This window comes from Myxine glutinosa, chromosome 3, assembly GCF_964187855.1.
Source record: "Myxine glutinosa chromosome 3, kmMyxGlut1.1, whole genome shotgun sequence".
Taxonomy (NCBI): domain Eukaryota; kingdom Metazoa; phylum Chordata; class Myxini; order Myxiniformes; family Myxinidae; genus Myxine; species Myxine glutinosa.
In genome coordinates, this window is record NC_136263.1 from 193522976 (window position 1) to 193537151 (window position 14176).

General features: G+C 40.9%; 1 protein-coding gene across 1 annotated transcript in view; it reads right to left on the reverse strand.

Moving 5' to 3' along the window:
* LOC137424097 (uncharacterized) overlaps positions 1 to 14176 on the reverse strand; it is a 175100-nt gene that overhangs the window by 49764 nt on the left and 111160 nt on the right. Inside the window, exons 18-21 of the mRNA XM_068111564.2 lie at positions 10987 to 11040; positions 10790 to 10843; positions 5899 to 5943; positions 4923 to 4976 (exon numbers count right to left, since the gene is read on the reverse strand). Coding sequence (XP_067967665.2) covers positions 4923 to 4976; positions 5899 to 5943; positions 10790 to 10843; positions 10987 to 11040 — 207 coding nt within the window. The remainder of the gene's footprint in view (positions 1 to 4922; positions 4977 to 5898; positions 5944 to 10789; positions 10844 to 10986; positions 11041 to 14176) is intronic.

Below are 14176 nucleotides of genomic sequence, written 5' to 3' on the forward strand. Positions count from 1 at the left end.
TCCTTCCATGTGTGAGTCTGTCCATCCTTCCATGTGTGAGTCTGTCCATCTGTGTGAGTCTGTCCATCTGTGTGTCTGTCCATCCTTCCATGTGTGAGTCTGTCCATCTGAGTGAGTCTGTCCATCTGTGTGTCTGTCCATCCTTCCATGTGTGAGTCTGTCCATCTGTGTGAGTCTGTCCATCTGTGTGTCTGTCCACCCTTCCATGTGTGAATCTGTCCATCTGTGTGAGTCTGTCTATCTGTGTGTCTGTCCATCCTTCCATGTGTGAGTCTGTCCATCTGTGTGAGTCTGTCCATCTCTGTGTCTGTCCATCCTTCCATGTGTGAGTCTGTCCATCTGTGTGAGTCTGTCCATCTGTGTGTCTGTCCACCCTTCCATGTGTGAATCTGTCCATCTGTGTGAGTCTGTCTATCTGTGTGTCTGTCCATCCTTCCATGTGTGAGTCTGTCCATCTGTGTGAGTCTGTCCATCTCTGTGTCTGTCCATCCGTCCATGTGTGAGTCTGTCCATCTGTGTGAGTCTGTCTATCTGTGTGTCTGTCCATCCTTCCATGTGTGAGTCTGTCTGTCCATCCATGTGTGTATGTGTGTGTGAGATCCTCCTTCCGTGTGTCTGTCTATGTGTGAGTCCACCCATCCAACGATGTGTGAGCTTGTGAGTCCATCCATGTGCAAGTCTGTCCATCCTTCCATGTATGAGTCTGTCTGTCCATCCGTGGGTGTGTGTTCCTGTATGTATGTGTGTGCATGACCATCCATATGTGTGTCTGTCCATGTCTGAGTCCGTCCATCCATCCATCCATCCATGTGTGAGTTTGTGAGTCCGTCCATCCGTCCATGTGCTAGCCCTTCCGTTCGAGCGCAAGTGAGTGAATTTGTGAGTGTGTGTGTATGTTATTCCAAAGGGTTCTTCCTATCTTACAATAATAAACATAGGGGCAATATACCTGGTGCTCACCTGGTAGAATAATCAGTATACTGCACTGACTAGAGGTATTTTAAACCAATTTCAATGCTTGCTAGAAGACAGGGCAGCAAGTAGAATCATAGTAACATAATCATGAGACTTTAAACAAACAAGCAAAAAAAACACCGGTTTTGGGGGCAACCACCCTGTGTACCTCCTCAAACCCCAATTTTTCCAATGCCTTAAACAAACATTGGTACATCATGGATGGTGAAGGTTGTGGTGACGTTTCATCAAAATTGTGTGTGTAGGTTGAGAAAAAAGCAAATTCCTATTTTGGGGGAAAAGCCCCCCCATAGGCCACATTAAATCCCGATTTTTTCAATGCCAGAAACAAACTTTAGTCACAACACAACAAATATCATTTGTGACAAATTTGGTCGCAATCCCATCAGCGGTTTCAGAGAAGAAGTTTCAAGTGTTTACGGACGGACGGATGGACGATGCGCCATCGCATCAACTCCCCTGAACTTCGTACCAGGTGAGCTAAAAATGGCACTGTTGAAAACTAATAATCGCTTTACTTAGAATACAGATTTCAAAGTTGTAAAACATATTTTCCATTTAATCATAAAAATTCCTTTTTGCAGGATTTGGAGCTTAATGTAGCGGTACCAATGGTACAATTTCATTGTTGTACGACAGCAGCAACGCTTTGGAATAATGCATGACGGACACAGAAGGAGCATTCAAAATTATACACAGTAATACTTCAAGTAATAGGAAAAAAATAATAGTACACAGGAGCACACAAAATTATACATAGTAATACTTCAAGTAATAGAAAAAAAAATAGTACACAGGAGCACACAAAATTATACATAGTAATACTTCTCCAAGTAATAGAAAAAAATATAACAGTACATGGAAGGAGCACACAAAATTATACATAGTAATACTTCTCCAAGTAAAATAAAAATATATAACAGTACATGGAAGGAGCACACAAAATTATACATAGTAATACTTCCCCAAGTAAAATAAAAATATATAACAGTACATGGAAGGAGCACACAAAATTATACATAGTAATACTTCCCCAAGTAAAATAAAAAAATATAACAGTACATGGAAGGAGCACACAAAATTATACATTGTAATACTTCCCCAAGTAAAATAAAAAAATATAACAGTACATGGAAGGAGCACACAAAATTATACATAGTAATACTTCCCCAAGTAAAATAAAAAAATATAACAGTACATGGAAGGAGCACACAAAATTATACATTGTAATACTTCCCCAAGTAAAATAAAAAAATATAACAGTACATGGAAGGAGCACACAAAATTATACATAGTAATACTTCCCCAAGTAAAATAAAAAAATATAACAGTACATGGAAGGAGCACACAAAATTATACATTGTAATACCTCTCCAAGTAATAGAAAAAATATATAACAGTACATGGAAGGAGCACACAAAATTATACATCGTAATACTTCTCCAAGTAATAGAAAAAATATATAACAGTACATGGAAGGAGCACACAAAATTATACATTGTAATACCTCTCCAAGTAATAGAAAAAATATATAACAGTACATGGAAGGAGTACACAAAATTATACATCGTAATACTTCTCCAAGTAATAGAAAAAATATATAACAGTACATGGAAGGAGCACACAAAATTATACATCGTAATACTTCTCCAAGTAATATAAAAATATATAACAGTACATGGAAGGAGCACACAAAATTATACATAGTAATACTTCTCCAAGTAATAGAAAAAAATATAACAGTACATGGAAGGAGCACACAAAATTATACATCGTAATACTTCTCCAAGTAACAGAAAAAAATATAACAGTACATGGAAGGAGCACACAAAATTATACATTGTAATACTTCTCCAAGTAATAGAAAAAAATATAACAGTACATGGAAGGAGCACACAAAATTATACATTGTAATTCTTCTCCAAGTAATAGAAAAAAATATAACAGTACATGGAAGGAGCACAAAATTATACATTGTAATTCTTCTCCAAGTAATAGAAAAAAATATAACAGTACATGGAAGGAGCACAAAATTATACATTGTAATACTTCTCCAAGTAATAGAAAAAATATAACAGTACATGGAAGGAGCACACAAAATTATACATCGTCATACTTCTCCAAGTAATAGAAAAAAATATAACAGTACATGGAAGGAGCACACAAAATTATACATTGTAATACTTCTCCAAGTAATAGAAAAAAATATAACAGTACATGGAAGGAGCACACAAAATTATACATTGTAATACTTCTCCAAGTAACAGAAAAAAATATAACAGTACATGGAAGGAGCACACAAAATTATACATTGTAATACTTCTCCAAGTAACAGAAAAGAATATAACAGTACATGGAAGGAGCACACAAAATTATACATACTAATACTTCTCCAAGTAAAAGAAAAAAATATAACAGTACATGGAAGGAGCACACAAAATTATACATTGTAATACTTCTCCAAGTAATAGAAAAAAATAGAACAGTACATGGAAGGAGCACACAAAATTATACATCGTCATACTTCTCCAAGTAACAGAAAAAAATATAACAGTACATGGAAGGAGCACACAAAATTATACATCGTAATACTTCTCCAAGTAACAGAAAAAAATATAACAGTACATGGAAGGAGCACACAAAATTATACATTGTAATACTTCTCCAAGTAATAGAAAAAAATATAACAGTACATGGAAGGAGCACACAAAATTATACATTGTAATTCTTCTCCAAGTAATAGAAAAAAATATAACAGTACATGGAAGGAGCACAAAATTATACATTGTAATACTTCTCCAAGTAATAGAAAAAATATAACAGTACATGGAAGGAGCACACAAAATTATACATCGTCATACTTCTCCAAGTAATAGAAAAAAATATAACAGTACATGGAAGGAGCACACAAAATTATACATTGTAATACTTCTCCAAGTAATAGAAAAAAATATAACAGTACATGGAAGGAGCACACAAAATTATACATTGTAATACTTCTCCAAGTAACAGAAAAAAATATAACAGTACATGGAAGGAGCACACAAAATTATACATTGTAATACTTCTCCAAGTAACAGAAAAGAATATAACAGTACATGGAAGGAGCACACAAAATTATACATACTAATACTTCTCCAAGTAAAAGAAAAAAATATAACAGTACATGGAAGGAGCACACAAAATTATACATTGTAATACTTCTCCAAGTAATAGAAAAAAATATAACAGTACATGGAAGGAGCACACAAAATTATACATCGTCATACTTCTCCAAGTAACAGAAAAAAATATAACAGTACATGGAAGGAGCACACAAAATTATACATTGTAATACTTCTCCAAGTAATAGAAAAAAATATAACAGTACATGGAAGGAGCACACAAAATTATACATCGTAATACTTCTCCAAGTAATAGAAAAAAATATAATAGTACATGGAAGGAGCACACAAAATTATACATAGTAATACTTCTCCAAGTAATGGAAAAAAATATAAGAGTACATGGAAGGAGCACACAAAATTATACATAGTAATACTTCTCCAAATAACAGAAAATAATATGACAGTACATGGAAGGAGCACACAAAATTATACATAGTAATACTTCTCCAAGTAATAGAAAAAAATATGACAGTACATGGAAGGAGCACACAAAATTATACATAGTAATACTTCTCCAAGTAATAGAAAAAAATATAATAGTACATGGAAGGAGCACACAAACAACAACAACCACAGCCACAACGACAGCAACACGAACAGCAACAACGTGTTATAAAAGATCATTTTTACGCATGTTTTACTTCATTTTACATCCTCATCGAGACGCACAGGTCGACATGCAATATGTTTGTGAAGTACACCATTCTGTATTTTGATTAAACTTGGCAGGTCGAATACTGTAGTACATCATGAAAATGATGAACTTAAAGAAACTCATACCTGTCTCCCGTCTGGACCGACATCTCCAACAAGTCCCGTTTCACCGCGGTCACCCTGAAGAGTGGGAAGATGAAGAAAAACCGGAAAAGGGCTTTTCAATCATTCAAACACATGGATTTTTTGGAAGTTACCATTTGAGTTTTGTCATCAAATTTTCAATAAAGCTTTATTATGAGAATATGGAGAAGGCAAATTAATAATTTGGTCAAATGGTCAAAGGTCAGCATCATATAAAATCAATTTTCATCCAATTGACCTGAAATTTGAAGTTACCATTTGAGTTTTGTCATCAATTTTTCAACAAAGCTTTACTATGAGAATATGGAGAAGGCAAATAAATAATTTGGTCAAAAGGTCAAAGGTCAGCTGCACCTAAAATCATCAATTTTCATCCGATTGACCTGAAATTTTAATAATTTGTCGATTGGGTCACTGAATTAGTTCACCAATCAAAAGTTAGAAGCTGATTCTTATTTTTTAGATCAAAAGGTCAAAGGTGAAGGTTGCGTAAAATCACCAATTTTCACCCAATTGACCTGAAATTTAAAGATTTTGCCTATTGGGTCACATAATTGGTTCACCAATCAAAAGCTAGAAGCTGATCATTTTTTTTAGATCTAAAGCTCAAAGGTTAAAGCTGCTGCATAAAATCAACAATTTTAATTGATTCTTTTTTTTATTTTAAGTTTTCGTTATTTTCAGCACACGGAAGAAAACGACGACGTCTGAATACAAACGGACGCGGACGGGCTTTGCATTTTCAGATGCTTTCTAGTTGAGGTTGTAATTAAATTGTGAAAAGAAATCTGAAACTTTAGCTTTAATGATACATTGTCCACCATTATGGATGGACAATAACATGCTCTGCAGGTCCTCCATCTGTACGTGGTGTTATTCCATTTTCCTTAACATGTAAAATGCACTTAAACAATCTCGGATACCATCGTTTGTGTCCAAAGGATGTTTAGAAACCTACCTTTGCAGCTCTATCACCCTTTTCACCGATTTCCCCAGGAACCCCCTGCAGATAATAACACAGTAACAGTTTGAGCATTCTTACAATGAACACAATTGGCCAATTCACAATAACTTAACATTGTACACTGTTGCAAAATATGTGCCCGCGATAGTTTATTGCAAAAACACAAACACAGTTGTTTATTTAAAAACAGCCAACTCAAGGTTCTCCCCACTTCTTCCCCCTTCCAACTTTCACCTCCATCTCCCCCAACCTTCTGCCTCGCTCTTCCCCCTCCTCAAATAACACCTCACTGTGCCTCAACCAATCACCATCAAACCTTTTGTCCGCCCCATTCTTCCCTTTCTCCAAGCAATTCTGAATTCTCTGACACACCTTCAACAGCTCTCCCTACCTCTTCCTCCTCTTCCACATCTTACCCTACCCCTCCCCCCCCCCTGTTCTGTATCCGATGCTCCCCCTTCCTCTTCATTAACGGTATGGACCTCAAACATCCGGGGCCTTCGCTCAAACTTGACTGATCTCTTCATACAGGTTGCTTTTGACAAACCAGTCGTGATCTGCTTAACAGAAACTTTCCTCCTTCATGATGTCTCTGATTCCTTAGTATCTCTCCCAGGTTACTCCCTCCTCCGGTATGATAGACCTGAGCCTCGTCCTGGAGGTGGGGTTGCTATCTTTATCAAAAACTCTCTTCCTCACTCGCCCTGCACTGCCCTCTCTCCACCTCACCCCCAGGAATACCTTTGGCTACGGCTTCCCCTTCGCTCCCACCTTTTGTTCATATGTGTGTTGTACCGTGCACCAAACAGCGATGACTCCATCTACATCTCGCTGTCTGATAATAAGGACCAACTTCTATCCATCCATCCCAACTCTCTCTTCCTCATATGTGGTGATTTCAATTGCCACCATGCCAGTTGGCTGGGTGTGGGTACCTCTCTCACCAGCCATGGCTCTTCAGCAAAGGACTTCTGTGACTCACTGGGACTGACACAATCTGTCAATTTCCTGACCCGGATCTCAGTCAACGGAGCATCTTCTCTTCTGGACTTGGTTATGACTAACTTCCCTGAAAATGTCTGCTGCTCTTCTTCTGCTCCAATTGGCTCATCTGATCATGTGCTTGTTAAAGTGGACATCTCTCTGACCATTCTCAGAGAGCCTCCTCAGCATCGACGAGTCTGGCATTTCACTCAGGCCAACTGGCACGGTCTTCAAGCAGCCATCAATCATCTGGACTGGTCTCCCATCTCTACCGCCTCTGACATCAACTCATCCTGGGAATTCTTTCAAAGTAAATTGCTCTCTCTCATGCACAGATTTATCCCATCTCGTCTTCAGTTGTCATACCCTTCCTACCGTCCATGGTACACGGAATCTTGTGGTGAGGCTGTTGCCCAGAAACAACTTTCTTTCGTCTCCTGGAAAGCAAATCCAACGGAAGGAAATCTCATTTCCTTTCACAAAGCCCGAAACAAGTGTGTGTCCACCCTCAGGAGAGCCAGGAAACAATATCTCTCCGTTCTCAAGACCAAAATCTCTTATCTGTCTCCCTCTTCCAAATCCTGGTGGCATCTGGTCAAATCTGTTTCTGGTGTTTGTTCCCCCTCCATCCCCGCCCTCACCTCAAACGGCTACACGGCTGACTACGCACGTGAAAAAGCTGAATGCCTCAACTCTGTATTTGCCTCTAAATCTTGTGTCCCAAACCCATCCCTCTCTGTACCCACCGTACCCAGTCGTACCCAGCTGCTCCTGGACTCTGTGTCGTTTCCTCCTGACAAGGTGGAAAAGTTTCTGTCAACCCTCGACTCTGATTCTGCAACTGGACCTGACGGAATCAGCCCACGGGTCCTAAAATCCTGTTCTCCTGCTCTTTCACTCCCTCTCTCTGTTCTCTTCACCCTCTCTTTTGCTCAAGGTCATCTGCCATCTGCTTGGAAATCAGCCAACATCACCGCTTTGCACAAAAAAGGTGCAAAAACAGATCCTAGCAACTACAGACCAATCAGCCTTCTCCCAATTATCAGCAAAGTCATGGAATCCATAATTGTTTCAGATATGAAATCTTTCCTCTTCTCCAATGGCTTGATCTCTGATCATCAATTTGGTTTCAGACCTGGTCACTCTACTCTGGACATGCTGCTTCTGTTTTCTCAACAATGGATGGAGGTCCTCAATGCCAAACAGGAAATTAGAGGTGTCTCCCTTGACATATTACATGCCTTCGATACAGTCTGGCATCCCGCTCTGCTCACCAAACTCTCCTCCTTTGGTATCCATGGAAATCTCCATGCATGGCTGGTGGACGTCCTCTCTAGTCGTAGTCAACGTGTGGCCCTGAATGGGTTTCTCTCATCTCCTCTTCCTGTTCAGGCTGGAGTTCCCCAAGGCAGTGTTCTGGGCCCTGTGGTTTTTCTGGTCTTCATCAATGATCTCTCTGACTCTCTTGAAAATCATCTCTATCTCTTTGCTGATGACTCTACTCTCTGTCACTCCATTCCTCATCCCTCAGATTGGCAGTCTGCAGCCTCCTCACTCTCTGCAGACCTGGACAAAATCACAGACTGGGCAAACAAGTGGAACATGTCTTTCAATCCTGACAAATCTCACACTCTCACTATGTCTCTCCGAAAAGACCGACTGGACAACCCTCCCATCCACTTTCTGAATAATCCTCTCCAAGAAGTTCTGTCACTTAAGCTCTGGGTCTCACTATCTGCGATGATCCTTCCTGGGAAAACCACATTTCAAATCTGGTCTCCAAAGCCAGTCGCCGACTGGGCATCCTCCGTCGTGCGAAATCCTTCCTTGGCACACCTGAGCTCCTCACCACATACAAGGCTTTCATCCGCAGCTCAATGGAATACTGCTCTCCCCTCTGGGCTGGTGCTCCTGCCTCACACCTAGCTCGTCATCATGCTGTTGAAACCAAAGCGTTCAGAATCATTGGAATCTCCCGCGATGAAGCTAACTCCAAGGGCCTTTCACTCACTCACTGCTGGCAGGTTGGTTGTCTTTCCGTCTTCTACCGACTCCTCTCTGGCCTTACCCCCCCAGCTCTCTCTGGGCTCTGTCCCCCAAATATTCCTACAGGTCGCACAAGATCTGCCTGCAACCCTCTTATGGTTAAACTGCCAAAATCAAGACTCTCTGCTCACCTTCACTCCTTCATTCCTCTTTTCTCCCGCCTCTGGAACAAACTCCCTTACTCTCTTCAATCCCACTCCACCCTCCAGGTCTTTAAATCAGCTGTTCACCACCATCTCTTATCTTCCCCCATCCAAAACCTTGATCTTTTCTACCCCCGCTAATTTCACCCCAAATCCACTTTTTTGAAATACCAACTTCTGTCCTGGAAGTCCTTGGTGTCCTTGTGTTTTATACTTCTCCCACCCCCCCCCCCCTTTCCACGCCTCCTCCCCCCAAGCCCTCTCCCTCCCAGACATCTCCCTGCTCTCAAATGTTATGTTTGTGTGCTTCCCCTTCTCTCCCCATCTTGTCTTCCGCTCCCTCTTTTTATATATTTTGTTTGTCTGGTTGATTTGTTTGTGAAATAATTGTTAGCTCTTTCACGAGCCTCGATGCAGTATACAAAAAAAAAAAAAAAAAAAAAAAAGGTGATGGAGGAGCTCGTTTAACACTGCATATGGGATCAGCACTCAAGATGTTAAAACATAGGGGCAATACCCCTGGTGCTCACCTGGTGGAATAAACAGTATACTGCACCGACTAAAGGTATTCTAAACCAATTTCAATGGTTGCTAGAAGACAGGGCAGTATGTATAATCATACTAACATAATCATAAGACTTTAAATAAACAAACAAAAAAATACATATTTTGGGGGGCAACCCCTCCTCCCCAAACCCATATACCTCATAAGACCCGAATTTTTCAAATTCCTTGAACAAACATTGGTACATCATGGGTGATGAAGGTTGTGGTCAGGTTTCATCGAAATTGCGTGTGTAGTTTCTGAGAAGAAAGCAAATACCTATTTTGGGGGGAACCTCCCTACCCTGTAGACCCCTAAAGGGCAGATTTTTTTAAATGTCGTGAACAAACTTTGGTACATCACTGGTGATGAAGGTTGTGGTGAAATTCCATCGAAATTGTGTGTGTAGTTTCAGGGGAAAAAGGAAAATCCTCTTTTGGGGGGTCAAACATGGATCCATGTTTCATCGAAATTGCGTGTGTAGTTTCTGAGAAGAAAGCAAATACCTATTTTGGGGGGAACCTCCCTACCCTGTAGACCCCTAAAGGGCAGATTTTTTTAAATGTCGTGAACAAACTTTGGTACATCATGGGTGATGAAGGTTGTGGTCAGGTTTCATCGAAATTGCGTGTGTAGTTTCTGAGAAGAAAGCAAATACCTATTTTGGGGGGAACCTCCCTACCCTGTAGACCCCTAAAGGGCAGATTTTTTTAAATGTCGTGAACAAACTTTGGTACATCACTGGTGATGAAGGTTGTGGTGAAATTCCATCGAAATTGTGTGTGTAGTTTCAGGGGAAAAAGGAAAATCCTCTTTTGGGGGGTCAAACATGGATCCATTTGGGGGTCAAACCATCCTCACTTTGACCCGGTAAAGATTTGACCTGGACCCGGTAAACCTTGTTTTTTTATGCCGTGAACAAACTTTAGTCACAACACAAACAAATATCATTTGTGCCAAATTTGGTCGCAATCCCATCAGCGGTTTCGAAGAATAAGTTTCAAGTGTTTACGGACGTACGGACGATGCGCCATCGCATAAACTCCCCTGAACTTCGTTCCAGGTGTGCTAAAAATGAGAACACCAAACAATGTCTTTGTAACACGGATTAAAAAATATAATTAAAATTAAACTAAATTAAAACAAGTAAATAAATATTCATGCATACCGTCAATCCCTGAATTCCTTTTTCTCCGTCACTTCCAGCCTTTCCAGGATCTCCCTGAGATGGACGTCGGCACAGAAAGGAGAGCAAAACGTCACGGCACAGATAGAGTGCTGAAGAGAACATTTTGACGAGGAAGAAGTGGAGGGAATGAAATAAAGTGTTTGGTAAAAGTGAATCAAACAAAGCGAAGGCTTTACCTTTTCTCCATGAACACCAGGAAGTGCTGCATGTCCTTTAATACCAGGGAGTCCCTGTATTGATGAAACGTAAACCAATCATTTTAATCAAATATTAGCTGTAAAATTCACACCGGAGAACAATAAATATGTATTGTTACATTCGTGGGATAGGGGGTCATAGTTAGTTTAAGGCCTTGACCACTGTTTGCCTTTGTACAGTAGTGGGACTTTTTCATCCATGTATTAAGGACATGTGGTGGAGTTGTTGTCGTCTGTGTGGTTTGCCAATGGGATGAGCCTTGTCTATCTTAGACTATAGACAGGTTAAGATGTCTTGTCCACATGTTTTCCCTTTTTCATCGCACCAATAAATAATGGGAGAAAGCTCCTCCTCTCTGGTGTCCGTCAGCATGGAGGAGGCGAGCGTTGGATGATTCCCAGCCCATGATTGGTTGTACGCTCAGATCGGTGGTTTTGGGAAGATGCGATAGTTGGTTGAGTGCCCTCAGTTGGCAAGGATTGGAGAGCTGGAAATAAAAGTTTTTACTTGGCCATCGCTCACTCTCTTTGGCCCACTTGAAGCCCTCCTCTTGCCTTGGAACCTGGCACTTCAATACTCTTAAGTTCTCCTTGCAGTGGGACACTCCTATCAGCCCCCCTGTGACTCTTCAGTCTGATCTCTGGCCTTGCTCACTATGGTAGCACATACAAGTTCTGCAACAGCCTGAGGTTCTTCACCAAATGTTTTCCTCTTTTACTTGCCGTGTGTGTGTGTGTGTGTGTGTGTGTGTGTGTGTGCTTCCTTGCTCATATGGGTTTGGCGTGATAACAGGGCGTTAGCTTATTTATGTAACTAGTGGGGTTACCCGTGGGAATCCCACGGGCATGGAGGTGTATCGTTGTGATCGGTGCAGCCGTTTTTGCGGCACCCGAGACAATAACGTTAGGTGGGAGTCCAAACCTGAAAATGCTGGAGACCAAAGCTGAAATTGGAAAAACAATACAGCGTATTTTACTCCAGGGGGTCCCAGGATTACCCACCCAAAATTTCGTTGCGATCGGTTCAGCCGTTTTTGCGGTACCTGGGAACGGACGGACGGACAGACAGACAGATGGACGGACATTTGGTGAATTATAGCAAGATAAATATTTTGTATTTATTAAGTGTGTAGTTCTATTGTGTTTGAATTTTGTTCCTTGTTCTCATATGTCTCATTAGTTATTTCTCAGGGACATGGTCGCACGATTATACCTGGCTGACGGTTTTGGATACTTCATTAACCTTGGAGGATTTAATTGGTATTACTCCTGAGTTTGGTAACTGGTGCGTTGGAACACGCACGGGATACAAATGACATTCCTGTTTCAATTCCTGAAAATTATAGGTCGTTCGGTAATTCTTGGAGCTAATTTGCCAGTGTGGTCAGGAATTGGCTCAATAACGGTTGTTATTGAGTGGTTGATGGTTGATGTTCATGCAGCATTGTTTCTTTTCATATAAATGTAAACTGATCATGATAATGAAACCATGAGGTGTAAAATTGATACAAGAGAACATTAAAATATATTATTTATAACAAGCACAGTGCAACTCCATTAGTGCAGAAATAGTAATCATATAGTGTGTTCAAAATAACACATTGAGGCCCTGATTACAACTACAAGAGCAATCAGAGATTGCAGACCCTCACCAGGATGTGTTTTTAGTGGTTTTTAAGGCTTTTGTGTTAAAACAAATATGGCGACCAAACCACCTGACTGATGACGTCATCATTCCTTTTTTTCTCCACCAATTTATCCCTAGATGATGCTAAAGAAATTTCATCTTGATCAGATGAAGTTTTGCACTTGTCGAATTATGACGTCATAATGGAGGAACCTATGAATTCATCCTGTTATTCCCCATGGAGAGTTCTTTACAATGAGATCTCGCGAGATCTTGGAGATGGCGGCAGGGATTTTCGAAGCTCCACACGGTCTCCACGTTTTTCGAAGTTAAGTCTGTTCACAATTGTATTTTGTCGAAACTGTATTTATCTTTCGGTGTGTGAAGTTATTGTGTGCAACTTTGGTTGTTTCTCGGTGTTTATCTTTCATAAATTGATCGTCTGTTTGCCGTGTCGCGAGCAAGGCCTTGTACAGTGTGCACTGTACAACCTTGAGGCTTTGTTTTTCTCTCAGTGGTCCGTCGTTTGTGATCCAATAACTTTCGTTCTCTGTATTCCCAGACTTTTCACCCATAGCCTACTACTTCCTTGTGTAAATCTCAACTCAAAAAAAAAAAACAAAAAAAAAAAAACATTTCCTTCTCTGTTCTCATTCGTTTATTCATTCTTATTCGTTCGTTCGTTCTTCGACCACGTGTTTCTCCCCCATTTCCCCAGATAGTTTTCACTCATTAACCTTCAATGTTTACACTTTCCCCTCAAGTTATGTATTCCGTCATATTTTATAACACCTTTTTCTTCTTCTTCTTTAAAAGGCTGCTTTCGACTTGCTCACCAAATCAATTCATCCCAAAAAAAATATCCATCTCCTATAGTGCCTTTTTTCTACATTCCCTAAACTCTCCTGCACTCCATCCTCCATCCAGCGTCCTTAAACGTATTTTTAACTCGAAGGTCACAAGAAACTCATTTTGCAATAAATGTTCGTTTCCCATAAATCGTACACTTTCAAAAATCCAATCTCACCCCTCCCCTCCAAATCTTCCCCATAACTCCTCCCCTCCAAATCTTCCCCATCACCCCTCCCCTCCAAATCTTCCCCATCACCCATCCCTTTCAAATCTCCCCCCTTGCCCCCTCCCTCCTAAACTACCCCCTCACCCCTCCCCGCCAAGACGCCCCCTCGCCCCTCCCCTCCGAGACTCCTGCCTCACCCCTCCCCTCCAAATCTCCCCCATATCCCATCCCTTTCAAATCCCTCCCCTTGTCCCTTCCCTCCCAAACTCCCCCCTCACCCCTCCCCTTCAAATCTCCCCACCCTCATTGCTTCTCAATTTCCCCCCTCTCACTCCCCCTCCTCAAAGCGTCCTCCCCGCTTCTTCCCCCTTCAAACTCTCACCTCCATCTCCCCCAACCTTCTGCCTCGCTCTTCCCCCTCCTCAAATAACACCTCATTGTGGCTCACCCAATCACCATCAAACCTTTTGTCCGCCCCATCCTTCCCTTTCTCCGAGCTATTCTGAAATCTCTGACACACCTTC